We start from the raw sequence: 25,970 nt of genomic DNA on the forward strand, positions 1-25,970 counted from the left end.
TTAAGCTAGGTCCTGACTCAGTAGAAGACAGCTTCCTATGAGAAGGCCAGTTTTGTGGCAGTGGGAGAGAGGAGTTGACTTCTGAGACATTTTCAGAGAGATGAGAGGGGGTTAATTAATGCCTAGGAGGAATTAAATAAATGCTACGATATTTTCCGACCAAGAAATAAGTAGTGTTAGACCGGCATCTGTGCCACGGGTGGTTGTCAGTCCACCGGTGGAAATCAATGGACCTAACTTAGTCATGTTCATTCATTTCATTGGCTCTACTCTGGGTAAAACTTGGCCAAATACCACCTCAGTCGGTTCAAAGCACATGCATGCCCCCCCAAAAGAATCCTGGGAATTGTAGTTTAAGAGCACTGGGAATTGTAGCTTTCTGGGGGGGAGCTGTTTTAATCCCTGCTTGGTTTTATAGCTTTTAATTAGTTTTCTTTTTTCTTTCATCTTTGCAAACCACTTAGAGACTATTGCAGTTGGGTCACTTTAGAAGAGGATTGGACGCATTAATGGCAGGCAGATGGCTACTTGTCACAAAGGCTATTATGCTCTGCCTCCAAGACCAGAGGCAGTAACACTTTAACACAGCAGTTTCTGGAAACCACAGGAGGGGAGAGGGCTCTTGAGGGCTTCCTATTGGGGCACCTGGTCAACCACAAGAAGGCTGGACTAGATGGCTCCTCTTTGGCCTGATCCTGCAGCCAGGCTCTTCTAATGTTCTTATGTAGCTATGCAGTAAGAAAAATGAGCCTTTTCCCTTTTGCAATCTTGACTCTTCTCCCCACCCTTCCCTTCCTCCTTCCCAGAAGGAGAGACGGATCCTGGAGAACCGCCGTCTAGACCTGGATGCGTGCAAAGCAAGGCTGAAGAAAGCAAAGGCTGCAGAGGCCAAAGCAGCGGTAATGCTCCTCTCCTCTCCTCCCCACTTACTTCCTTGTTGACAATCCTCTTGTGTGTTTTATCCCCCCTCTTTCCCACCCACGTAGTCTTTTTACTCATGCCTGCATGTGACAGATTCCAACATGTGCTCTGCTACTCCACCCCCCTCTGGTGGGCTTGAATCTCTTCTGAACTGCATGCAATGCATCATCTAGGGAGGGGAGGAAGGGTTAGGATGTCTGAACTCTCCTCTCTCTTTCCCTGACCCCCCACCACCACCTACCTGCAAGCCAGAGTGAGTAATAGAAAAGTTTTCAGCGGGTTGACACAGAAGGTGCCTGTTGAATCTCCAGTGGCAGAGAGTTCCACAGGACTGGGTCAATGATAGTAAAGGCTCAGTTTCTAATTGTTATCAGAAGAGCCTCACAACTAAAGTGGTCCCTGAGGCACCCTGGACATAAGTGGTTCAGGGCTCTTTGTACATTAATACAAGGACCTTGAACATGGCTCATTAGTGAGAGGCCAGCCACTTTTAAACTCAACCAATTACCCCTGCCCCATCTAATGTGTCTGCATTTGGCACTTGCTATGGGATTCTGCATCTAAAGTCATACGCGCCTAGGTGGTCCTTCAGAAAGCCCAGTCCTCTAAGTGGGAGGTGATAGGATCTAGGTTGCAGCACCAAGTATGGGCTGGGGTGTGAATTAGAGTAGCTGAACTCTTACTTTCCTCCAGGAGGAGGCAGATTCCTGCAGAACAGCTGGAATGAAGTTGTTGGGGGGGGGGTGAGGTGTTTGCACCTCATCTCCACACCCTGCATTAAAAATGGGCAAGTCTGCCGTTTTTTGGTACATAAAACAGGCCAGGCACGCAATGGAGAGATTGAATGTCACAGTCAGACCCTTAACTGATCACTGTTATTGTCGGAAAGGCTTGACCCCAGTTTTGGGCTGAGCAGTGGTTGTTCGTGGGACTTAAACTCTTGACCACATTTAATGCGTCTTGAGTTTTATGTTACATATTAGCTGACGGGGGGAAAGGGTAGAGCTGGGATCCAGTGTCACAAGGAGGCTGTGCTCAGTTCTTCCAGCCCCTTCTGGATGTAGGAAATAAGCTGTTGGCCGTGGTACCAATAGCCAATTCCCTCTGCAAGAGTCAGAAGCTGGAGGGAAGGTTTAAACCAGGGCTGTGTGTTGCACAGAGGAAAACCTTCAACCAAAGTGGGTGGGGACTTGTGGCCCTCCTGGTGGGCTTAACTCCAAATACCATCAGCACCCAACTAGCATAGCCAGTAGTCAGGGATGATGGGAGTTGTAGTCCTACAATATTGGGTGGCGGGGGCACAGGTGTTTTAACAAAAAGCAAAACCAACCCAGACATCTATAAATGCAATAATGCATTTAACGTGATGTTGCTTCTTTATTCCACCTTACCCATTCTGTTCCGACAAAGCTTCAGGTATCTGACTGGCTGATTCCACATAGGTTGTCAAGAACCATTAGAATACTAGGTTGCCAAATACACAAGTTGGCCCTAGTGCTTCTGGTTCTTAGGGTTGCCTGCTTACTAAAAACCATGACAACATGAACCGTTCTTTGTAATAATAAAAAACCCGCCCAGTTTCCTATTTATACCACACATACACACACCTCTGGCTCTCCAGATGTTGGGACTTCTGACTCCCACCAGGTTAGCCAGCATGTCCAATACTCAGGAACAGTGGGAGTTGTAGTACAGCAATGTTTGGAGGGCCAAGGTTTCCCGCTCCCCACTCCCTGGAAACTGAGTGCCTGTTACAGGGTGAGGCCACATTCTAGCCAACCTCTCTGATAACAGCACATTTTGTCAAAAGTCTCGTCCTGTTTTTTCTAGGGCTTAAAAATAATAATTGCAGGGGATTGGGAGGTTTACACTGAAACTGTACTGAGTACGGCGCGTAATAAAGTGGTTGCAGCTGCCACCTGAGCAGGGAAAACGATTGTGTGTACTTGCCTTTTTTGCTAGAACTGAAAAGTGTTTGGTTTGAAGCACCAGCTTCTCTTGTGTTCCGACCCCACACCACCCTCTCTCTGGGGCTTGCCTGCCATTATCCCTCCCCTATATCCCTCCTTGGTCCCCTTCAATAGGAGGAGCCTGAAAGAAACACACCTCCATCCCACCTTCTCTTAAATCCAGTCGCCCAAAACTAGGGGAGGGTGGATCTGACCATTTTAGCTTTCACTAGGGGTGCTGTCAATTTCTGCTTGTCTCTGATTCCTGATATTTCCAGTCTTAAATCCAGTTCTCCACTTTTCCACATCAATATGATAATATATATATTTTAAAGTCTTCATGAAAATTCAGCAGCATGAAATTTTCATGCAAATTTCTCATATATATATATATATATATATATATATATATATATATAATATGACTTTTGCATATTTCCTCCTCTTATAATGCCACCTTTTTATGCTGCATTTCACTAATACATGCATTTATCTATACACTCTTGACCTCAGTAAATGGCTTTTTGTACACTAGGCTGGAGAACTGAATTGCAAAATTTGGATAATTTTTGAAGGCTGGGTGTGTTTCAGTTTGCACACTGTTTTGGAAAGTGCAGATTTGGTAACATTCTCCTTAAACTGTGAACTGAATCTCCCTTCTCTCCATCTGTATCCACAGCCCACCATCCCTCCCCACTGCAGAATTGCAAACCTTCTCCCTATCTCTGACTTCCTTATCCTCTCATAGAGCTGATTTTGCCATCCAAAGCAAATTTCTTTCCTGCTCTCCTGAGTTGACTCTTTCCCTGTCTGTTAGTTTCTTTCCCCTCCTAACTTCTGAATCTCTTGCCTTTTGTGTTGCTGATGTTTTTGTCCACTAACCTCTCTGTTCTGTCTTTTTTTTTTATTCTGTGATTTTGCTCAGTGTGAGGGAGATGTGAGTATTATATTGTGTTTATGGTGCTGTGACGTTTTGACCTGAAATGCTTCTTATTGTCCCACTTCCATCCAGAAATCTTTTTTTTTAAAGAGAGTCCCCTTTGCCCAGCGGGGACTCGCCCTGGAGAATGCACTTGAAATGTGTGTGTATGAGAGAGAGTGCGTTTGTATGTGAGAGAGAGAGAGACCTGCCTGTGGCAGAAACAGCTGACTGGCTGATTTCATCCACAGAGCCTACAATCATTTCCGTTTTCCAAAGCCTTTTTGTAAGTGTTTGCTCAAGAGGCAGAGTTTTGGGGTGGGGAGAGGAGAATGGCAGTCAGGGTGGTGTGTGTACCTGTTGCGATACAGTTTTGTTTTGTTTTTAAGCTGCAAAATTTGACTTTCATTTTAAAGTCAAGTTTCTAGACCTTAATGGGTACAAAGATACTTTGGTGGGGGGGATGCATTTTTCCTGGGTTGAGATTTCTGTTTCAATACCTTCCCACTTTTCTCGCTTTGCACAAATTAGGCGTCATGCATGTTTGCATAATCTGGGCAGATCACAGAACTTCAGTGCAGAATTCTGATACATGTATTATTATTATTATTATTATTATTATTATTATTATTATTATTTATTTATTTATTTATTTATTTATTTATTTATTTATTAAAAAGCCAGAGTACACACAGCCCTGGTGTGGTTAAAGAATGTGTGGATTGTGTGTATGATTTATCATGGGAACTACAAGATTATGGTTCTCCAGCTATAAATAATGGGCTGGATAGTGGAGGATCAGGGCTCAGACTTTCTCGAAAAGGGTATGAGCTTTTTGGAAAATTCCTGCAGTGCTGCGCTGTCTGACTGCATTTTGAGCTACCAAACTCAGCCTTTTTCTCCCTAATCCAGGTGTGGGGAACCTTGGCCCTCCAGATGTTACTGAACTACAATTCCCATCATCCCAGGCCACTGGCCATTCTTGCTGAGGCTAATGGGAACTGTAGTTCCACAACACCTGGGGGGACCCAGGTTCCAGACACCTGCCCTAATCCTTGCAGCGCAGTATTAAGGGGGATACATTCTCAGGCTTCCCACACTGCCTCTTGATCACTGCTTGCATATGGTGGCTATTGGCACGCAAAGAGGCTTGCCTCTTCCACAGCTCCTATTTTGCTGGCATGAAGCGGCTTGCCTCTTCTGCAGTTTCCTTTTTTTGTTTGTTTTGCCAGAATGGCCATTGTGGGTATCTCGGCTAGACTGCATCCTTGAGCTGCAAGACTTGGAGAGGCTCTCAGAACTATATATCAATATATATATATATATCATGTGCAGTCAAAAAAGAGAAAGCATGGGCATGACCTCAGGATTCCTGCTCTTGACAATGGGCTCCCTTTCTCCTTCTGCCGCTTCCCTGTCTCAGAAATGAGGGTTAAGGTGTTCCAGACATCCTGTTCAAGAACATCTTGCTAGGTTGCTTATTGCGGCCTCTAAACCTTACCTGAATTTGGGCCCTAAGGGTGGTCACCTTCCTTTTCCTATAAAACTGGTATTTTATTTTTGGCTTTGTTGCTGAGGGTTGTATATATACAATTCACTGATGTGGGTGTGGGTGTTCTGGGCAAAGGTCAGAACTTGAATGCTTGGTTTGGCACCCAAGAAGCAAGTTTCTCGTCGCTATTGCTTTGAAGGCACTGGTTTGCGAGTGTTTGGTGAAAACTAAGGAGGGTTTTGGGGGAGAAAAGAACTGTTTTGCTTATCCGCCAATCTCAGCAGGAAAAATATTGTGCAGATTTGATAAATATTGCCGGGGGTTTCCTATGCGTTTATAATTTTATGCAGGCTACAGTATACTGACTCCCCTTGGCTGTAGAAATTTATGTATATTGATGCAAAACTTATAAAATGATAGCCCTGCTCACTAGACATTTCTGCTCTACAGATTAAGCATATCTCGTTGATTTTAAAAGTTACTCTTCAGTCAGGGTTGAGTTAGTTGTATCTGCTTAATTAAATATATGTTGCCTTTTTGTGGTTGGAGGAATCGGTGGGATAGGGGTTACGCTGTGCTTTGTCATCTTTCCTGGCTAAGTGTTTTAAAAGTAATTGGGTGCTTCACGACTGCAGTTGGGTCAGAAGTCTTAGTGAGGGGCTGCCAGCCGCTTGCACTGGCTTTTAAACTGACCATGGTTGTATTCCATACACCCGAATAAATGAGGAAGCATCTGCAGCAGAGGAGCCAAGACTTGGGGCTGTCCAGAATGCTGCCTTTGCAGTGGCAAATGTGCTCCCGCAAAATACCCTGTCAGGTTTAATGACACAGTAAGGGACGCGGGTGGCACTGTGGGTTAAACCACAGAGACTAGGACTTGCTGATCAGAAGGTCGGCGGTTCGAATCCCCACAATAGGGTGAGCTCCCGTTGCTTGGTCCCTGCTCCTGCCAACCTAGCAGTTTGAAAGCACGTCAAAGTGCAAGTAGATAAATAGGTACCGCTCCGGCGGGAAGGTAAATGGTGTTTCCATGCGCTGCTCTGGTTGGCCAGAAGCGGCTCAGTCATGCTGGCCTCATGTCCCAGAAGCTGTATGCCGGCTCCCTCGGCCAATAAAGTGAGATGAGCACCGCAACCCCAGAGTCGGGCACGAATGTACCTAATGGTCAGGGGTCCCTTTACCTTTAAGGGCAAAGCAATTGCACACATAATTTTCTTTGTGTTTGTGTGTCTGTCACTCCCCTTCCACACTCCAAATGCTCTCTCACAAACTCTCCATCCAGCACTGAGTTTTTTGATCTGGACAAAACAACCCTTGCTTCTAGAGACTCATTCACATGAACTGTGATAGAAGGATTCCTTACTCTGAAGTTGCAGGCTACTCTTCAAACACCCCTTAGGATGTCTTTGCTGTGGCCCATAGCAAATAGGAGTAGTTAGCTGGCAAGGGGCTAAACCTCTCTCCTTTGCCCACTGCAGTCCTGATAAAGTCCCTTACTGCCTTAAAGGAGCTCATGAGAAGGCCTCTCCAGAATGAAACACCACAACCACCCCATTTCTATCTAGAGATTTATGCCATCTGCCACCTGGTCACCAAAACGCCTTTCTGATTTGGGTGCTTTGCGGTTCAGCTGATTGTTTTGCCCCATTTCTGCCTGGCTCTGGCAGTTTGGGAGCAGAACAGACTCTGATTGCCCTGATGGATGTCAGAAGTCCTGGGTGCACCTGGGACAGATGTTCCACACATACCCCACCAGCTGGTCTTGCTCTGCCCCTGTTCCTTTCAGAAGGACTTTCACTGCAGCATTGAGAGTCCTGGTGCACCAGGCAAAGAACGGGCATCATGTTTCCAACAGCGGGCAGCCCAATCCTTTGAGGAGCCCACCCAGCACAGGGATGAAGGCAACTGGTCTAACTTGTCTGCCCTTAGCACTTGAATTCAGTGGTGTATGGATAGCTCCATTTACTATCTCAGCTAATATCCACCGACAGATCTATTCTCCATTATCACACCTAATTTATATCTTAGGCCATCACTGGGAACTTTCTGGAAGGTTTCAGGTTGGGGGTGCAGCAGCCAGATCCTACCTGTAATTGACAGATGGATAAATTGGACTGTTTCCCATTTCCCCCTTAATAACATCATCATCATCATTATTAAAATAATTGCATATTTTGTATGCAGTTTTGCCTGATGTAAAATATTTGGCAGGCATCATTTTGATAGCCATCTTCAAATATTTGAAGGGCTATCGCTTAGCAGCTTGTTTTCTGCTGCTCCAGGGGGGTGGGACCCAAACCATCGGAATCAAGTGACTTTCTGAGAGTAAGAGCCATTCAGCTGTGGAACTGGCACCATTGGAAGGTGATGGACCCCCTTTGTTGGAGACCTTTAAACAGAGGTTGGATGACCACCTGCCAGGGATTCTTTAGATTCTTGCATTGTGGGGGAGGGTTTTTTGACTAGGGGTTCCCTTCCAACTGTATGATTCTGTGAATTTTCCCTAAAAGAATATTTTTTTGGGGTATATTGCTGTTTTTCCTTATATGCACATTTTTGGGGGGTTTTTGTTTGTTTTTTGTTTGCTTGCTTTGGTTGGAGAACTGCATCATGCAGAGAAGTGTGAATTTTAAGGACAGCTGCATTTTATTTTGGAAAAATGCAAGTTCACATTGAAGTGTGAATGGAGCAAATTTCAGAGGGTGGGATTAATCTCTAGCAGTTGAAATCTTTGGGGAAGGAGGCGCCAAGTCAAAAGGTAGGCCTCATTGAGTGGAGTCCCCGTTGGTCCAGCGATAGCAGGCATAGGCAAACTCGGCCTTCCAGATGTTTTGAGACTACAATTCCCATCATCCGTGACCACTGGTCCTGTTAGCTAGGGATGATGGGAGTTGTAGTCCCAAAAACATCTGGAGGGCCGAGTTTGCCTATGCCTGAGCTATAGTTAGAGGAGCTTGCTAGAATGTAAGAAAAGCCCTGGAGCTGGATGAGGCCAAAGGAGTCCCATCTGGTCCAGCATCCTGCTCTCACAGTGGCCACCCAGGTGCCCCCAAGGGAAAGCCACAAGCAAGACAAGAGTGCAGAAGAGCACTCCGCACCCAGTTTCCAGCAGCTGGTATTTTTCAGAATTATTTCTGCTTCCAAATGTTCCCCTGGAGGCCCTCTCTCTCGCAACACAAACTGCAAGGAAGCTTCTAATGCTTCTTACAGGAAATACCTGTCCCTCTAGTTCCCCCTTCCCCACCCAGAAGAAAAGAAAGCCTTCCATTCACCCTTCTGCATGATCTATACGTGAAATTCTATTCCCCCTCCGTAGGCTGTGCCTGACTTTAACGAGACTAGACCACGTAATTACATTCTCTCCGCCAGCGCATCAGCGGTAAGATCAACTCTCTCCCTCATCTCTTAGACAGTTTGTGCTTTAACCTCTTTTTATTGCTCTCTCTCCTCCCCTTTTCCTTTCCCTTTATCATCCTGGAGCAAGCCTTTTACTGCTGGTTTTCAACATTTTAACGTAATGGAAGCTATCCAGGACTGTGTGCAGAGCTTTTTAGGCAGAGGAACCTGAGTTCTGTCCATCCATAGGCCGAGCAGCTTGTTTTATTATATTATTATTTGCAGTGTTTATACTTTATTGTTTATTTTCTGTTTAACAAAATTCGTACACTGCTTGATTGTTTTGTTTTTACAAATCTCCCAGCGGTTTACTAAGAAAAAGAAACCTTAATTGATAAACCATTAAAGTCAGGAGCTGCTAAATAAACCACGTGCAGCCTGCAAAAAAACAAAAACAAAATCACTGTTCTAATATGGTTCCTGTCCTCTTAGGCTCACAAGCTAAAAAGAGACACAACACACAAGGAAAAAGGAACTGGAGGGAGGAGGAAAAAGCAAACTGTAGCACAAGCTCTATAAGGTTACAGTTCTTAAAGTTAATAGTGATATTATTGGCATTCTAGATAAAGAGCAGTCCCTCCCCAGATCAGAACTAGGAAGAGAGCAGGTAACAACACCCAGGGTGGCAGGATAGAGAAGCATTCTTAGGAATGATTGCCATGACTCTGCCAGGGTGCTTCCTCTGTATCTTTTCCTTCCAGTCCAGTGCTGAGCAGGGGATGCTTTTTCTGGGCAGCTTCATTGCCAAGTGGGGGATTTGAACCCTGGTCCACAGGTCCTGGTCCTCATTTAATCTCCACAATAACCCTATGGCGTAGGCCTGGCTGAGAAAAGGGGGGAGGTGACTGTTCCGAGGTCACTATCAGTGAACTTCATGGCCAAGTTGGGTACTTGAATCCTGGTCACCCAGCCTGACACTCTAACCACTACGCCACACTTCTCCAGGAATAGCAGAGGCAAGACTGGCAGCAACGAACACTGGCTTGTCTTGGGCTCAGCCGTTCCAGGCCCATTGTGCTACACCTCTCATCAGCCCCCAGCGTCACATGGCCATGCCAGCTGGGTCTGATGGGAGCTGTAGTTCAAAACATCTGCCACGAGGTCCACCAGGTTGATGAAGGCAACTTCTGATCTTCCTTTCTCTGCTCACCACCCCCTCCTTCAAGTTCCCTTCAACGGGCGGAAATATTGCTTTCTGCTGGACAAGAGCAGGCAAACAAAAGCCCACCCTCTCTCCCCTTCATCCCATTGTCTTGTTACCAAGTGCATTTGCACGAGCCGTTCTTCCGCCTTCCCTATTGCACGATCTATTTGCACTGTCTCGTTAAAATGTTGAAAACTCTGTGTGTGCCTTGTACTGTCACTTCGGGGGTCGCTGGTAGAACCACACTGATGCCCTCCTAAGGCTTGGGACTAGCCAAAAATGGAAGACTTAAATGGCTTAATCCCTCGACTCATGGCAGGGGGTTGGACTAGTTGACCTTTGGGTGTCTTCCAACTCTACATTTCTATGAATTAGGTTAAAATGGGCCTTCTCTTGCTGGGAAGGAGCTTCTCTGTGTATAGCATACAGAATAGCTGCTGGAAGTCAAAGAGGGACGGCATCAGTGCTGGCTTTACAGGGGATCCTCTCTGGACCCTTCTCAGGTAGCAAATGCTAGTATTTGCATGTGGTGGTGGTGAAGATGTTTAAAGCATTAGTGTGTCTCCCCCCCCCCCCAGTAATTCCATGTGTCTTTTTCCAGAGAGGTATTTGCAGCCCAAACCGGCAGCCTTCAGATGTGATGAGGCAGAGAAGAAGTTGTTTTCTCAATTTTAAAAGGGTGGGGAGCTTCTGGATTCTGGCCAGGAATCCTCCAAACAGGAAGATTAAAAATATTTATTCTTTTCTTATATAATTCAGGAGTGTTTATAAACCACTTGTTTTCTTTGGAAAAATAGAGAAGCGGTATTTGCTGTATAACAATGCATTCGGAAGAATTCATTCTATAAAACATTAGTACAAAAGCATATAGAAACCAGGAGTTTGAGAGGTCCAGGCAAATTGGTTAGATCTTTCTCCTTGGGCTGCAACAACTGTCTTGAGCAAGCGGCACCCTGGGGATGCTAGTAGCATACAGTGCAAGTGGCCATCCCTTCAAGAGGGGAAAGGCTGTAGCTCAGTGTTAAGAGCCTCCCTGCATGGAGAAGGTCACAGGTTAAATTCCCAACATTGTCCTCAGGTAAGGCTGGGAAAGACTCTAGTCTGAAATCTCAGAGAGCCGCTGCCAGTCTCTGTAGACAATACAGTCATACCTTGGGTTGAAGTAGCTTCAGGTTAAGTATTTTCGGGTTGCATTCCGCGGCGACCCAGAAGTAACAGAGCGCATTACTTCTGGGTTTTGCCGCTTGTGCATACACAGGTGCTCAAAATGGCATCACGCACAGGTGTGGAAGCGGTGAATCGCGACCCGCGCACGCACAGACGCGGGTTGCGCTATACTCAGGATGCAAACAGGGCTCTGGAATGGATCCCATTTGCATCCAGAGGTACCACTGTACTGAGCTAGATGTGCTCAGTGATCTGACTCAGTACATGTTCCTTTTTTCTTTTCTTTTTTAAGAAATCCAGCCCTTTATTTGGAACCTGAGGACTAGAATTTCACCTTATTGTTTTAAGGCAAGGCCAAGGCTCAGAGCCCCCGTTTCCCTGAGTAAGCAGTGTTCAGGTGGCATCAGGGCCACAACCACCTCCAGATAACAGCGGGGCTACCCTGCCCCATCCCAATGGTTGGGCATCTGCCTCAAGGTGTTTTGTCTACAGCCCAGCAGAAGAGAGGGAGGGGTCTTGCATGCTGATAACTTGGCTGGATTCTGTCTCTGGGCTGCAATTCGCCATCTTCCTCTCCTCTCTCCCCCAAAAGGGCCACTTTTCTTTTTGCTACCTGCTCTGCGCTTTGCTGTTGGGTTGTCTGAGTGAATTGGCTGGCAGGAAATATATTATTCTCCCCACCAACCAACCCCCCCCCCCCCGTTAATTGTATGGATGGGTTTGAGGACCACCACTGTCTTCAAGGATCTGGCTTAACAGGGTGATGTACTGAAACGCAAGAGTGTTAACCACCGAGGAAATTGCATCGGTTCTTTCCAACTAACCAGTCGTCTGGACCAAAAGCCATTTTGAAAGAACGGTCCATTCTGATGGTCCTTGCAGGGGTGTGGGTGTATTTTTTCTCTTGTTAAGCACACACACTCCCTTGCAAGGCACCAAGACCTCCCAACCCTTAGAAATAGGGACCCTTACAATGTCACACCCTTCCCTCCTCCAGATTCTTCACAAGGGGGGGAGAGGGATGGGGGGAAAGGGGGTGGTTAGAAGTGCCTGCTCTACTCCACCTCTCTTTTATTTTCTTGCCAAAATGTAGATGATAAATAGTGTTTGCATCCCAACTTTTTCTCTTAGGAGCCCAAGTAGTGTACACATCCCCCCCCCACCTCAATTTAATCATCACAACAATCCCACGAGCTAGGAGAGACTGAGAGGCAGGGACTGTGACCCGATGTCACACAAGGGGAGCTTTGTGGCCAGAGTGGTGTGTGTGTGTGTGTGTGTGTACGTTGAACCCTGTTCTCCCCTGGGTCCTAGCCCGACACTCTAACCACTAGGCCATACTGGCTGCTGCTGAAACGTCCTTGCGAATTGGAAGCCTCCTCTTGGAAACTTAAATTGCTACATTGGTTATTCCTGGTTCCTGCCCCGAATATCCAACTTGCAGCCCTCTAAATTACATAGGATCAATATCTGCTAATGGAACCTAGCCTGTGTTGACTAAGGGTGGGGTGGCTGTGGTCTGCTGTGGTAAAGAAATGTTGATATTGTCTCCTCTCTGGAAGGTGTCAGCACCCTTTTCTCCCTTTCCCTCTGCCCCCTAACCTGTCCGTGCATTTACTTTATATATTTATTTTGTGAACCGAATGTTGCATCTCTTGTCTGGTTCCATTACCCTGAGCCCTAATGCCAGTAGATGTCAGCAGACAGTCTTGCTATGACCCAAACTGTCCTTCTGAGTTAGTTAAAAAAAGGGGGGGAGTAGAGATATGATGTGGTTGTGTAAGAAGCCTTAACTTAAGTGTGAGAAGTCTCTGGCTACCTGTGTCATGTCCTCTGCACTCCCATCTGTGTAATGGGTTCATGCTCACCTTTTGATTTTAAAAACAAAAACAAAAAATTATAATGCGCCATTTTGATTACCAATATGAGGCAACTGGAAAACAGAATGTATGTACAGTATCTGCCAGAGTCAAGACTAGAATCTAGTAATTAAAATTGGTCCCTGTAACGCTGGCCTTCCATGGGAGGCTGTTGGTGAGAATTAGAACCTTTATTTTTAGGGGAGAGTCCATCGGCTCAGTGGCAGAGCATCAGAGGGTCCTGGGTTCAATCCCCATTAGCCTCTCCGCTGCCTGAGACCTGGGAGAGCTGCTGCCAGTCAGTGCAGACAATACTCAGCTAACTGGACCTATGGCCTGACTCAGGATAAGGCATTCTGCTGTGCTCCTGTTTAATCCAGCCCAAAGCGATGAGGACTAGAATCTTACTTATTTTTAATGAGAAAGGCCACAGCTCTGTGTTTTAGCAACCACTTTGCACACAGAAGGTCCTGGGTTCAATCCTCATTGGCATCTCCAGTAGACAGTACTGAACTAGATGGACCAATGATCTGTCTCTGTATTGGGCAGTTTCCTATGTCCTCCTACTCCTCCCTGTCCCTGAGCCTGGAACTACAGATACCGTTAAATACATCTAACTTGGCAGTGCTCCACCAGTCAGGGGTACAGATACAGCTGCTGAAAACCTGGCTTGTGCAAAATACAAAGAGTTGCCCCTCTGGAAATGGCCTGGGTGGGTAGCAGCTTTCTAAAGCAGAGGTCTCATGTCTGGGAGGAAGCATCGCTGTCTGCTCTCATTATTGCTGGTGGCAGGGCCCCGTTGTTGTCGTCGTTTTGTTCCTCTGGTGTGCCCTGTCGCTGCCTCTTCCAACAGTTGTTTTCACTGTGGAATGTTGCTTTTCGGTGTCTTCCAACGCTGACCTTTTCCTGTTTGCTCTGTGGCCCCAACAGCTTTGGAGTGACGAGGTGGAAAAAGTAAGTATTTGCCAATGTTCCAGCTCTCCGATTTTTCCTTTGCTAGAAATGTCCATGGTGAGGATGAGTTTCATGGGGGGAAAGGCTGTAGCTCGAATGGTGGAGCATGTGCTTTGCTTGCAGGCGGTCCCAGGTTCAGTCCACAGCATCTCTGGAGGTGGGGGGGGGGCTGGGAAAGAGCCCCTGCCCGAAACTCTATAGAACCGCTGCCAGTCATTGTTGACAATAATGAGCTACATGCACATGTGCCGCTATTTAATCCAGCCCTTTGTCCAGAATTATGAGGACTAGAATCTTGGCAGCGGCAGGGAGAGCTGTAGCTCCCTGCTGGAGCATCTGCTTTGTGTACAGAAGGTCCGAGCTTCAGTCCCCTGTTTGAAACCCCCAGGGAGCTGCTGCCATTCAGTGTGAACAGTTCTGATCTAGATGGACCAATGGTTGGTGGACTCAGTTGAAAGCGGTTTCTTATTTAATTCCACCTTTTCTTCAGAACCATGAGGACTAGAATCTTACTTTAATTTTAGGGCAAGGGATGTAACTCAGTAGCAGAGCACATACTCTGCATGGAGAAGATTCCGTGTTCAATCCCCGGTGGGTAGGGCTGAGAGATACAAGCCTGAAACCCTGGAAAGCCACTGCTGCCAGTCAGTGTAGCTGAGAGATGGTGGAAGTCCCAGTGGAGGGATCCTGTTCTAGGGAAGGCTGGCAGGGAGGGACCAGGACAGGGAGGTGCATGTGTGTGTGTGTGTGTGTGTGTGTGTGTGTGTGCCATGACATCACAGAAGGACCTTGTGTGAGTGTGGCTGTTGGGCCATCGAAGAAGGCCCCTGTGTGAGCATGGGTGTTGTGATGTCACAAAAGTGGGTCCTGTGGGTTGGGGATGCTGTTGACATCACAGAAGGTCCCTGTGTGAGTGCAGGTACTGCAGCATCTTACTGGTTGGAGGCAAGAGTGCTGTGACGTCAGAGCAGGGCAATCTGCATGTGGATGAAAGGAGGATGTGCTTTGACATGAGGTGGGCCGGGGGACATAGGGAGGCAGGCTGACTTTTGGAAAGCCACAAGCAGAGGCCCAGCAAGGTCTGGGGCGGTGTTAGGCTGTCAGAGCAAGGCAATTCATGCCTTGATGAAAGGGGTGGGTGCTCCAATGGCTGGCAGGCGGGTGGTCAGGGCTCTGTGTGGATGCTGTGAGGTCACAGGAGGAGGCTTGGTGTGTGGAAGGTTCAGGTTCTGTGACGTCAGAGTGCGGAAGCCTAAACATGTCAAAGGGGATGGGTGCTTTGTTTCCAAGTGGGCTGAGCTCTTCTCAGAGGTGAGTGGTGTGCATGTTCTGACATCAGAGAAGGAAGGTGGAAGCAGATTTTCCCACTGGTGCCAGGGAAGGGGTGGGGAGTGGCAGCACGGGGTCTGCCCTAAGTGCTTATGTGGATCTAGAGGTGATTGCTGTGACATCACAGGAAGAAGATGAAAGGAAAGTGTGTGCCGTTGTCAGGGAAGGAGAACCTTTTGGTCCATACAGCTCAGTATTGCTCACACCAACAGGCAGCATCTCTCTCCAGGGTTGCAGACGGAATCTTTCCCAGTCCTACCTGGAGAAGTCATTGGGGACTGAACCTTCGACTTTCTGCATAGACATTGCCTGCTTTATCACTAAGCTGTGGGTATCCTTCCGCCTCCGTTTTTTGCTCCGTTAGGCTGGCACTTTGACCACGAAACCCCTGCCCCCGCTAACAACTGGATATGAAGGTTGAAAAGGCCAAGAAATTGTGACTCTGCTCATGAATCTTAGTACCACAAAATCTTCAGAGAGGCTGGACAAGTTTATTGACAGAGGGTGGCTTCCTAAACGTATTTGTTTTTCCTCTCCATAGCTGATGACAACACATCTTCTAGGAGCTGCTATGCAGATTGGGGTGCCCTCACTTATTTTGGCAGTTCCCAGATGGGCTCACCAGGCAGTTGCAGGACCCACAATGACCCTCCGCAGAGCATCATTCGGGAAACTCACTGTGGGATAACTCATGTTGCTGCCCCCTTGTGGCCAATGTCCTTTTAAAAGGAAAGTGGGCCCAGTGGAGGATGCCTCCTCCTGGTGAAAGTTCTGGGCAGTAAGGCTGGTTGCCCTTAAAGCATTCCTGCTGTCTCTTCTTCCCATGGCAGCTGGGGAGAGTTTCTGCATTGCGCAACAGAGAACTCCAACGCAACAATTGCACTAGAGGGAAAAGTCAATGCACAACAGGTTGTACTCTCAGTCGCTCAGCAAAGTGACCAGGAACTCGTTTTCTGTATTCTCGCTCACAACAAAATCCCGCAAGCAGAAAACATTTTGCTCACAGGAACAAATGTACTGCTCAGTGCCTGCACTGGATGCATCCTGTTCATTCATTTTATTTCTACTCAGGACCATTGAGCACACATTTTTTAATATACCCATTTATGCCCCTACCATCAAGCTCCATAAGGCAGCAGAACGAGATGTGAAAACTTTCACAACTTGAATTTAATTAAAACAGCTGCAGCAAAAGCGTAGGGACCGCTAACGATCTATTCTCCCCAGGGCCCTCTGAAACAATAGAATATTAATGCTGTCTAAACCTCTTTAATGAAGGAGCCCTGCTGCTGCCATTCTTTCTTGGGTGGATGTCCCGCAGTTTAGGATGGTTGGCTTATGTGCTCTGACTCTTGTAAGGGCTGAACTTTCCCCAGAATGAAACGTTTGGAGTGGAGAAAGGGGTTGTTCAGGGGGGAGGGGAATGACCTAGCAGTGATTTTCCCATTCACAACTATTTTATTTCAAGAAAATTATGCACCATTTGATTGTAAGGAAAACCCTTGAAGCCATTTACAAAAAGAATAAAACAAGGAAATTATGGGTAAAAACGTTTTTTAAAAAAATAAAAAATAAAACCGGCAATAAAGTAAAACCAGATTAAGGCACAAGCCAACATTCTGCATATCTGGACAGACTTTGCCTAACCCAAAATGTTTTTAGCAGGCACTGAAAAGTGTACAGTGAAGGTGCCTGCCTGATGGCCAGAGGCAGGGAGTCCCAAATTGTAGGTGCTGCCCTACTAAAAGATGAAGTTCTTGCACAAGTGAAACTGGTATTACGTGGCACCTGTAGCAGCGCCAGTTTCACAGATCAAAGCTATTTATTATCCACCCTTCACCCTAAGCAACCAGGGCAGGTCAAAACTATTTAAAATGCAATATTTTAAAACAAATGAACTACAGTCATAAGAATAAGGTGGGTCCTAAAAAAAATAAAAAATAAAAATCTCAAGGATTAAAGGTCAGGGCAAAGAGGTGCATCTTCAGCATACAACAAAAACTTTACAGGGAAAGTTCCTGATGCATTTCTGTGGGGAGGGAATCCCATAACTTGGGGAAGGCACTCCCTGGGGCTGCCTCCCCCAGCATTTCTGAGGGCAGCAGAACTACCAAAATCTGCTGATCTTAAATGTCCCATAGGTCTGTAAGGAAGGAGGCAGTCCCTTAGATATTTGGGGCCTGAGTCGTTCTGTGCTTCAAACTATAGCCTGATCACCTTCATTTGGGCCCGGAAACGAACCAGCAAAAAGATCAGGCTGTGTGTTCAGCTTTTTCCAGCTTGTTTACTCCTTTCCCTTGCTCCCCGAACCCTCTGTGATAGGAGATGGGAAACCTTCTCAGCCAGAGGACCATATTCCCAAATAGGCAACATTCCAAGGGCTGCATGGGAGTGGCCAATGGGGCCAGAGCCGAAAGCTGGCACAGCAAAGGAGGCGGCCCTCACTTTCATTTATCGCCTCCTCTCATCCAGTTCCTAGCCATTTCAGCAAAGGTCAGAGGATTTATACACACCCCCTCCATCCAGGCAAGAAAAGAAGCATTACTACAGTTCAACGACTTGTTCCAACCAGGCAAAAGCTCTCAAGGAGTGGCTGTGAGGGGGGTTCAGATGGTGAAAGGGAGTCTAATTGGGCAAGAGTCCAAGGGCCGGATTGAGAGGTCTAGGGATCCACATTTGATTCCCAGGCTTGTGGCTCCCCATCTCTCCTCTCCAATGACACCCCACTCTCTTGCTCTGTAGGCAGAACACGAGCTCCGGATGGCCCAGACTGAGTTTGACCGGCAGGCAGAAGTGACCCGTCTCCTCCTGGAAGGGATAAGCAGCACACATGTGAGTCTCGCTGGAAAAGACATCGCGTTGCTGTTCATGCCAAGAGGCACACAGCACTTCATCGTTAAAACAGTTCCATTGTTCCATTGTTAAAACAAATCCATTCACACGTACAACTTTCAAGATCTGGAAAAAATGGGCAAAGGTGCTGGTCCCAGGCCTCTTCCCCATTATTGCATTACAGTTCCACCTGGTTCTCAAAAATAAATATAGAGCCTATAATGTAGGCTCTAGGTTCTAAATACCTAGATGCCTAGCCTGTATAAAACCAAACAGTTCTCCCATGTGTTGGAGAAGATGTCCCACTATAGGGACATATCAGCACGTGGGGTGGGAGTGTCCAAAAAATAGAAAAGTTATGGGGAAATGTACTTACAGAAATATCTTTGATTACAAGGCAGACAGTCCCATGGCCCCAAGACTGGCATTACTTAATTTGTACAGCAACATTATGTTGCAAATTAGAAACAAAGAACTTCCGCACTGGTCATGGGACCGAGACAGCTCTGGTTGCCCTAACAGATGATCTCCGCAGGCAGCTGGATCGAGGCGGGTCGGGGCTGCTGATTCTTCTAGACCTGTCAGCAGCCTTCGACATGGTCAATCACGAACTCCTGGACCACCGCCTTGCCGACGTGGGGATTCAGGGCACAGTCCTTCAACGGCTGCGCTCGTTTCTCTCTGGTCGGGGACAGAGGGTGGCGCTTGGGGAATTGTCATCGCGCCACTCCTTGGTGTGTGGAGTGCCTCAAGGTGCGATACTCTCCCCGATGCTTTTTAACATCTTTATGCGCCCCCTTGCCCAGCTTGTTCAGAGTTTTGGGCTGGGTTGCCATCAGTATGCCGATGACACCCAACTCTATCTGTTGATGGATGGCCATCCTGACTTGGCCCCAGACACGCTGACCAGATGTTTGGAAGCTGTGGCTGGATGGTTACATGGGAGCCAGTTGAAGTTAAATCCTTCGAAGACAGAGGTCCTCTGGCTGGGACGGGACGATATGGGATTGAGGGGGCAACTCCCATCTCTTGCAGGGGTGCAATTAGTGCCAGCACCGTCCGTTAAGAGTTTGGGTGTAATCTTCGATACCTCCCTCTCTATGGAGGCGCAGATTACAGCTATAACAAAGGCGGCATTTTTTCATCTCCGCCAAGCTAAGCAGTTGGCCCCTTATCTCTCTTGCCCTGACCTAGCCACTGTGATCCACGTGACGGTCACCTCCAGACTGGACTATTGTAACTCGCTCTATGTGGGGCTGCCCTTGAGACTGACCCAGAAACTCCAGCGGGCGCAGAATGCCACGGCGAGACTCCTTATGGGGTCTTCACTGCGAGATCACATTCATCCGGTACTATACCAGCTGCACTGGCTCCCGGTGGAGTACAGGATCAGGTTTAAGGTGCTAGTTTTAACCTTTAAAGCCCTATACGGCCTAGGACCCTCGTACCTACGGGACCGCCTCTCCTGGTATACCCCACAGAGGAACCTACGGTCTGCAAATAAAAACAACCTGAAGGTCCCAGGCCTCAGAGAGGTTAGGCTGGCCTCAACTAGAGCCAGGGCTTTCTCGGCTGCGGCTCCAATCTGGTGGAACGCTCTGTCACAAGAGACTAGGGCCCTGCAGGACCTGACATCTTTCCGCAGGGCCTGCAAGTCAGAGTTGTTCCACCAGGCCTTTGGTCAGGGCGCAGCCTGACTCGCTCCTCTGGCAACCTGCACAGAATTTTGCTTAACAGTTGCCATTAATTTGATTTTAATTAATTTTTATAATGAAATGTTTTTAGAATGTTTGATTATTTGATTGTTGTTAGCCGCCCTGAGCCCGGCTTCGTCTGGGGAGAGCGGGATATAAATACAATTTATTATTATTATTATAACATATCTGTTAACCACTACAAGAACGCCTATTGCCAGGACACAGAAATCATTATCACAGATTAATTATTAACTATGGAGCAATGGCATAATGCAATTTGGCAAACAACATTATTGGGAAAACTTACACAAATATTAAAAGTAGCAAGAGGCCAAAAGAAACACAACTTTTTTATGCAGCCTACTGTAACTTTTATTGATTACACAAATAATGAGGCATATGGTAGAATAGTACCCATAGTTTACAGCAAACTGTGCACAGTTTGTGGTGTGCACAAACCCTTTTTTTAAAAAAATCCTCCCCTCTTACAAATTCCTATAAATTATAATTGTTGTTGATGCAGAATACATTCTACTAATGGTTACAAGTCTAAGCAATTCATGTCATTTCATAGCTGTAGAAACTAATAATTTTGGCATATATACTTTGACACAACTTTGTTAATGTATTCAGAAATGTTTGAGGGTTTTATTTTTATTTTATGTAATTGTTGCATGCCATATGTTCTAATGCAGACAAAGATAGATCTAAATGCAACCATATCAAACAGCTTAAAAATGAAAATGAATAAAAACTATTTTACGAAAGGAAAAAGAAAACCAGATAAGCCTTGCAGCTGGATCAACCAGATGCCTCGATGGGAAGCCTGCCAATAGATCCCCCTCCTCAGTGCCTGGATCCCAGGACTTCACTATTTTTCTCCTTCTTTCTTTAGGTCAATCACCTTCGCTGTCTTCATGAGTTTGCTGAAGCTCAGGCCACATACTATGCCCAATGCTACCAGTACATGCTGGACCTGCAGAAGCAGCTGGGAAGGTAACAATCTGTCCCAACGAGATGCGTCCATTTGGAAACTTGGGCCACAACTGCAACCATACATTTACAGCCCTTTCATACCATTCCCCACCCCAGAAAAAGAGTATACTGTAAGCTGTAGTTTGTGAAGGGTGCTGGGAACTACAGTTCCCTTGATTGCTTTTAAAGTTCCCATGTTCCCATGATTGCTTTAAATGTATGGTGACCTTGGGTTTAATCCAACACAGGGCTAAGTCTCTCCTTTTTCCAGTGCAGGGATTTCTCAATGCACAACAGAACATTCTCCCCCTCCCCCCACCCTAAATCTATTCCAGAGGTCCTCCCAACCAATCAGAGGGGATTTGGGCAGGGCCTGGGGCCTATGCGGGGGGGGGGGGAGTGGAAAGTCCCGTTGCACAAGTGGAAATCCGTGAGCTGATGGGACAGGGCAGTTGAGCACCATCCATTGTTCTTAGCTCCATGACTCTTAACTGTTCCACCCTCCTCCTTTTTAATATATGGGGGTGGGTTTGGCTTTACCTACTGCAGGGGTCTGCTAGCCACTGTCCTGCCTGCCCCCAGCTCAGTCTTGTGGTTTGTTTTCCTCCATGAACAAGCACCTGCCGCCCATTCACATTAAACCATGTTTCTTTTTCATTTGGGGCTCAATGCAATGTGCAGGCCAAACTAGCGTACAGCGATTTGGAAGCATGAAATAAGTATTTACGACAAGCCTCATTGGAGCCCCCTTCTGTTGCTCAGGTGGCTTTGAGACATAGGCAGCAGAACTCGGGCCAGGGACCCGAATGTGGCCCTCAAAGCCTCGTGTCTGGTCCTTGGGTCTCTCTGCAAGCCACACCCCTAACTAGCACTCTGCACCCCCTTGAGTATTTTTACCTGTCTGGGATGTGTCCTTGAACTCTGATACCTGTTGGCTGCCTGGATGGAGGACAGAGAAGGGTATGCACATGCCACCGAATTTTTCATGGCTGAATTATTATTTTACATGAATAAATGTACCCTACTGCACAGAGGTAAGAGTCACACCGGCAGCTCATCCTCCTCCAGGCCTCTGGCCCTGTTCACTTCCGGCATGCAGCCCTCAAAGGTTTGCCCCAAAGAAAAACCTGCCTTGGGCTGGGAAAGCTTCCCTGCTTTTGCTCTCTGGGGTTGGTCCTGCAACTTTTCTTGACGCAGGAGGGCTGTTCATTGGCTGTCTTCTTCTGTCCCTTTCTCTTCCCATGCTTTCAGTTCCAGAGGAGAAATGTAAGTAAAAGACCAAAGACATTCTGGGTAATAGAGAGCTAGGGTAGGACAGATGAAGGGGGAAGAACCCTTGGCAAAGTGTCTTCATTGTGTTGCCTTTTGCATTCATGGCACACTGCTTAGCTCCACTAGAGAAGGCTTCTTTTCTGTGATCCCTGCTTTTACAGAAGTGACCTCTCAGGGGGACACTGGGCTGTCCCCCCACCCAACTCCAAGAGTTTTCCTTAACTATGGATAAAGGTTTCCTGTTGAGTTTATGGGTGTGGGCATCTTTTTTCTTAACATGTGCATTTAATTTCCACCATGGCCTTTCTCCCCGAGGAGTCTAGGGCCTCAAACAACAAGCGATAAAAAGCATATTGGAAACCAATTCCGATAAAGACGCAGACTGGGATAGACCTCAGCTTTAAAAAGGACTGTTGAAAGTTGAAGCTCTTCTGAAGGTGCCAAAGATGACAGATGTGTCACTTTTCTGATAGCCTTTTATTTTATTTTATCCTGCTTTGCATGGGAGAAACACCTGACCAACCTGTTAATAAATGAAGTAGAGGTACCTGTTGTGTGATGGGCTCAGGCCCGATCACCCCTGTCTCTTACTCTCCCTTTTCTTTCCTCTGCCTTGCAAAGGCTTCCTGGAACTTTTGTGGGCAACGCAGAGTCCACCTCACCTCCGCCAGCCACTGCCTCACCCACCACCATTGCTGCAGGTGCTGCCACAGGCCCAGCTGTACCCATCATTCCGGTGGTGCCCACTGTCATTGGAGCACCCAACTCTGCCCCTGCTGTTGAAGCCCTGAACCCCAGTGATGTGAAGCCCCCTGCCAGCGGGACACGGAAGGCCCGGGTCCTCTATGACTATGAAGCCTCAGACAGCACTGAGCTGTCTCTGCTCTCAGATGAGGTTGGTGGTTCTCTCTTTTCTGCCAAGTGATGCTACAGACAAAATGTGGTTTAGGGGCAAAGCTGTTGTGTCGTTTATTTATTTAATAAAAATTATACACCACTTGATTGTAAAGAGAAGGGGGGAAAGAACCCCAGTTTACAAAAAAATAGAAAAGCAATTATTTTTTGTAAACTGGGGTTCTTTCCCCCCCCCCTTCTCTTTACACACAGGTGGCGCTGTGGGTTAAACCACAGAGCCTAGGGCTTGCCGACCAGAAGGTCGGCGGTTCAAATCCCTGCGACGGGGTGAGCTCCTGTTGCTCGGTCCCTGCTCCTGCCAACCTAGCAGTTCAAAAGCACGTCAAAGTGCAAGTAGATAAATAGGTACCGTTCCAGCGGGAAGGTAAACGGCGTTTCCGTGCGCTGCTCTGGTTTGCCAGAAGCGGCTGAGTCATGCTGGCCACATGACCCGGAAGCTGTACACCGGCTCCCTCGGCCAATAAAGTGAGATGAGCGCCACAACCCCAGAGTCAGCCATGACTGGACCTAATGGTCAGGGGTCCCTTTACCTTTTATAAAAGCAATAAAACTGTCCTTAACAATTTTAATTTTTGAAGTTAAAATAACAATAGAGTAAAAACAGATGGAAACTCACATTAGCTTTCTAAGCATCTGGGTGGGCATGTCTAAATAAAAACCTTTCTAGCAGGCACCGAAAAGGGTGTTGCAAAGGCACCTGGCTGGTGTCAAAAGGCAGGAAGTTCCAAAGTATATGTGCTGCCACATTAAGAGATCAAGTTCTTACAAATGCAGAGTGGATAATTTGTGGCACCTTTGGTAATGCCACTTCTGCCGTTTGAAGTGGTCAAATGGGCACATGTAGGGTAGGCGATCTTGTAAACTGGTCCCAAGTTGTTAAGGGCTTTTTATATGCTAACAGTAACACCTTGAACTTGACCCTGTAGCAAATGGGCAGCCAGTGCAGATCTCTGAGCGCAGGTGTGATATCCTGACAAGGCCTCGCTCCTGCCAGCTAACACTCTGCAGCACCAACTGCAGTGTTGCTGGAAACCACAGGACGGGAGGGTACTCTTGTGCTTGGATCCTGCTTGTGGGATCCCCACAATGGGCAACTGGTTTGCCACTGCGAGAACAAGAGGCTAGACCTGATGGTCCATTGGCCTGACCCAACAAGCTGCTCTCATATTCTCAAGTATGTAATTAGCCGTTTTCTGTATTTCGTTTCCCTTTGATCTCACTTCTTATAACCCCCTGCCCAGCCAACCATATATATTTTATATATTTTAGAAAGAGATCTGTAACTCCAGATAACACTTTGTGAACTATAGTCCACAAAAACTAATGCTGCAGTAAGTTCTGTCAAAAGACTTTTGCCTTTTTAATGGTTTGCATCTAACATATTGCCTACAACTCTCTGTTAGATGATCACTGTGTACAGCCTCCCAGGGATGGACCCAGACTGGCTCATAGGAGAGAGGGGCAATCAAAAGGGCAAAGTCCCTGTTACCTACTTGGAACTTCTCAGTTAAGCACACCTGCCGAGGATCCTCCAAGCAAGTCACACACCCTTCCCGTGACCTGACATCGTTTTTCAGAGGCTGCTGACTACGTATTTCCATCCAAGGCCATTTGCTCTCTTCTGGGTCAGATTTTCCCCCCTCACTCTGTGTTTGGATTAAGGCACAGAGGCGACCAATGAGCTTTCCAAGGCTTTTAAGATTGACTCTGTCAACCATTCCCACAACTGGCTTCTAGAGTTGGTGGGACCAAACTTGGATTCCCTCTCTGGTCCAATAAGCCCTTTTGAGGATGGCTGACAGGTGAAATGAGGACTAGCCGCTTGCTTTTTTCCTCCTCCTCCTTGTTTCTGCTGCAATTATTTGGGTCAAACCAAATGGAATTAATGGAAGTCACCTGTGTCTTCCCCGTCCTTTTTGTTCCCGCAATTGTTTTTGACCCACCCACAACCTACCCATCCTGGTCCTGCTTTTAACTATTCTATGTATTCTGCTGGAGTCAGTTGTAGGGAGAGCTGGGCATCTGTGGCGCAAAAATCTGGTTTATTTTCAGATTTAAGCCAAGCCTTTGGAGTCCCCTTGCAAAGAATGTTTTAAATGAACTGTGAGTCAACCAGAGGATGAAGGGGATGGGGTGGGGGGGAAAGAGATGTAAATGTCAGCAACCCAACTGAATATGTAGCACCTCCTGGAAGGCAAAATCCTCACTTTCTCCCATTATTCTTGACTCCTGCCAACAATTGCTGTGGCAATGAAAGGAAGATGAAAAACACTGAAAAATTAATGGGTTATAGTTGTCTTGGCCTGGTTTAGCTGCTTAAAATACTTGCTATGATTTTATGTGGGGCTGATTTGTTTGTTTGTGTGTGTGTTATTTCTGAGTTTACATTTCCAGCTGTCTTTCCCGCCCCAAAATAACATTCCACCTTTCAAAAAGCTACCTTTATCCTCTTCCCCTCCTCCCTGTTGAAACTGGCAAGGCTCATAACCAGAGTTCACTGCTCAATTTCTTGACATGCCCTTCGATTCTGCCCCACATTGGTTCAGCTTGCATATCCCCAGCCATGAGGGCAGGAGACTCTTGGAGTAATGCAAGATGCATTCTGAAACAGCCCATCCTTACCTATGGGCCTCCTCCAGTTCTCACCTGGCCCAGGTATCAAGTAAGCCATAAATCTTTTGCTGGAGACAAGAACCTGTCTGGGGGGGGGGGGGGAGGGTACTTTCTTTTGTAGGACAGGTCTTAGTGCAGATTAAACCTTCCATCCTGCTGCTCCTGGGCTGACACAACCTGGCTGGCTTATTTTGTGTTTTGAACTTTTATTTTTTCATCTTGAGCCTTTTGTGGATTATCCTGATGTAACAGATTTCAGAGCACTTCCATATGGTTGACTTTTGCCAATAAAACACCTAGCCTGCACGCCTCCTCTGTCTTGGCTCTCTTTGGGGCAGTGTGTTTTTGTGTGTGTGTGTGTGTGTGTGTGTGTGTGTGTGTGTGTGTGTGTCTCCGTTCCCCGCATGCGTGTGAACATGATCAATTCCACAATACCCAAATTCCACAGAAGGTAATGTTATCAAGCTAAGAGCTTACAGATTTGTAAGACTGGGCTCCCGCCTCTTCAAAGAGGAACACAGAATTTTGATAGGTGG

General features: G+C 46.9%; 1 protein-coding gene across 6 annotated transcripts in view; it reads left to right on the plus strand.

Annotated features, from left to right (window-relative positions):
* The window catches only part of SH3GLB2 (SH3 domain containing GRB2 like, endophilin B2), a 48,562-nt gene extending 22,822 nt beyond the window's left edge, over positions 1–25,740 (plus strand). Inside the window, exons 5-12 of one of the 6 annotated variants that reach the window (XM_083485268.1) lie at positions 807–899; positions 8,598–8,660; positions 13,778–13,801; positions 17,873–17,962; positions 20,555–20,655; positions 21,886–21,900; positions 22,528–22,801; positions 24,225–25,740. In XM_083485268.1, the coding sequence (XP_083341394.1) occupies positions 807–899; positions 8,598–8,660; positions 13,778–13,801; positions 17,873–17,962; positions 20,555–20,655; positions 21,886–21,900; positions 22,528–22,801; positions 24,225–24,332 (768 nt within the window). In that variant the 3' untranslated portion in view covers positions 24,333–25,740. The remainder of the gene's footprint in view (positions 1–806; positions 900–8,597; positions 8,661–13,777; positions 13,802–17,872; positions 17,963–20,554; positions 20,656–21,885; positions 21,901–22,527; positions 22,802–24,224) is intronic. The other 5 variants (XM_083485269.1, XM_083485270.1, XM_083485272.1 and 2 more) reach the window with 5 other exon arrangements.
* The last annotated feature ends 230 nt before the right edge of the window (positions 25,741–25,970 follow it).

Source organism: Podarcis liolepis (assembly GCF_965112155.1).
Source record: "Podarcis liolepis genome assembly, chromosome: Z".
Lineage (NCBI taxonomy): Eukaryota > Metazoa > Chordata > Lepidosauria > Squamata > Lacertidae > Podarcis > Podarcis liolepis.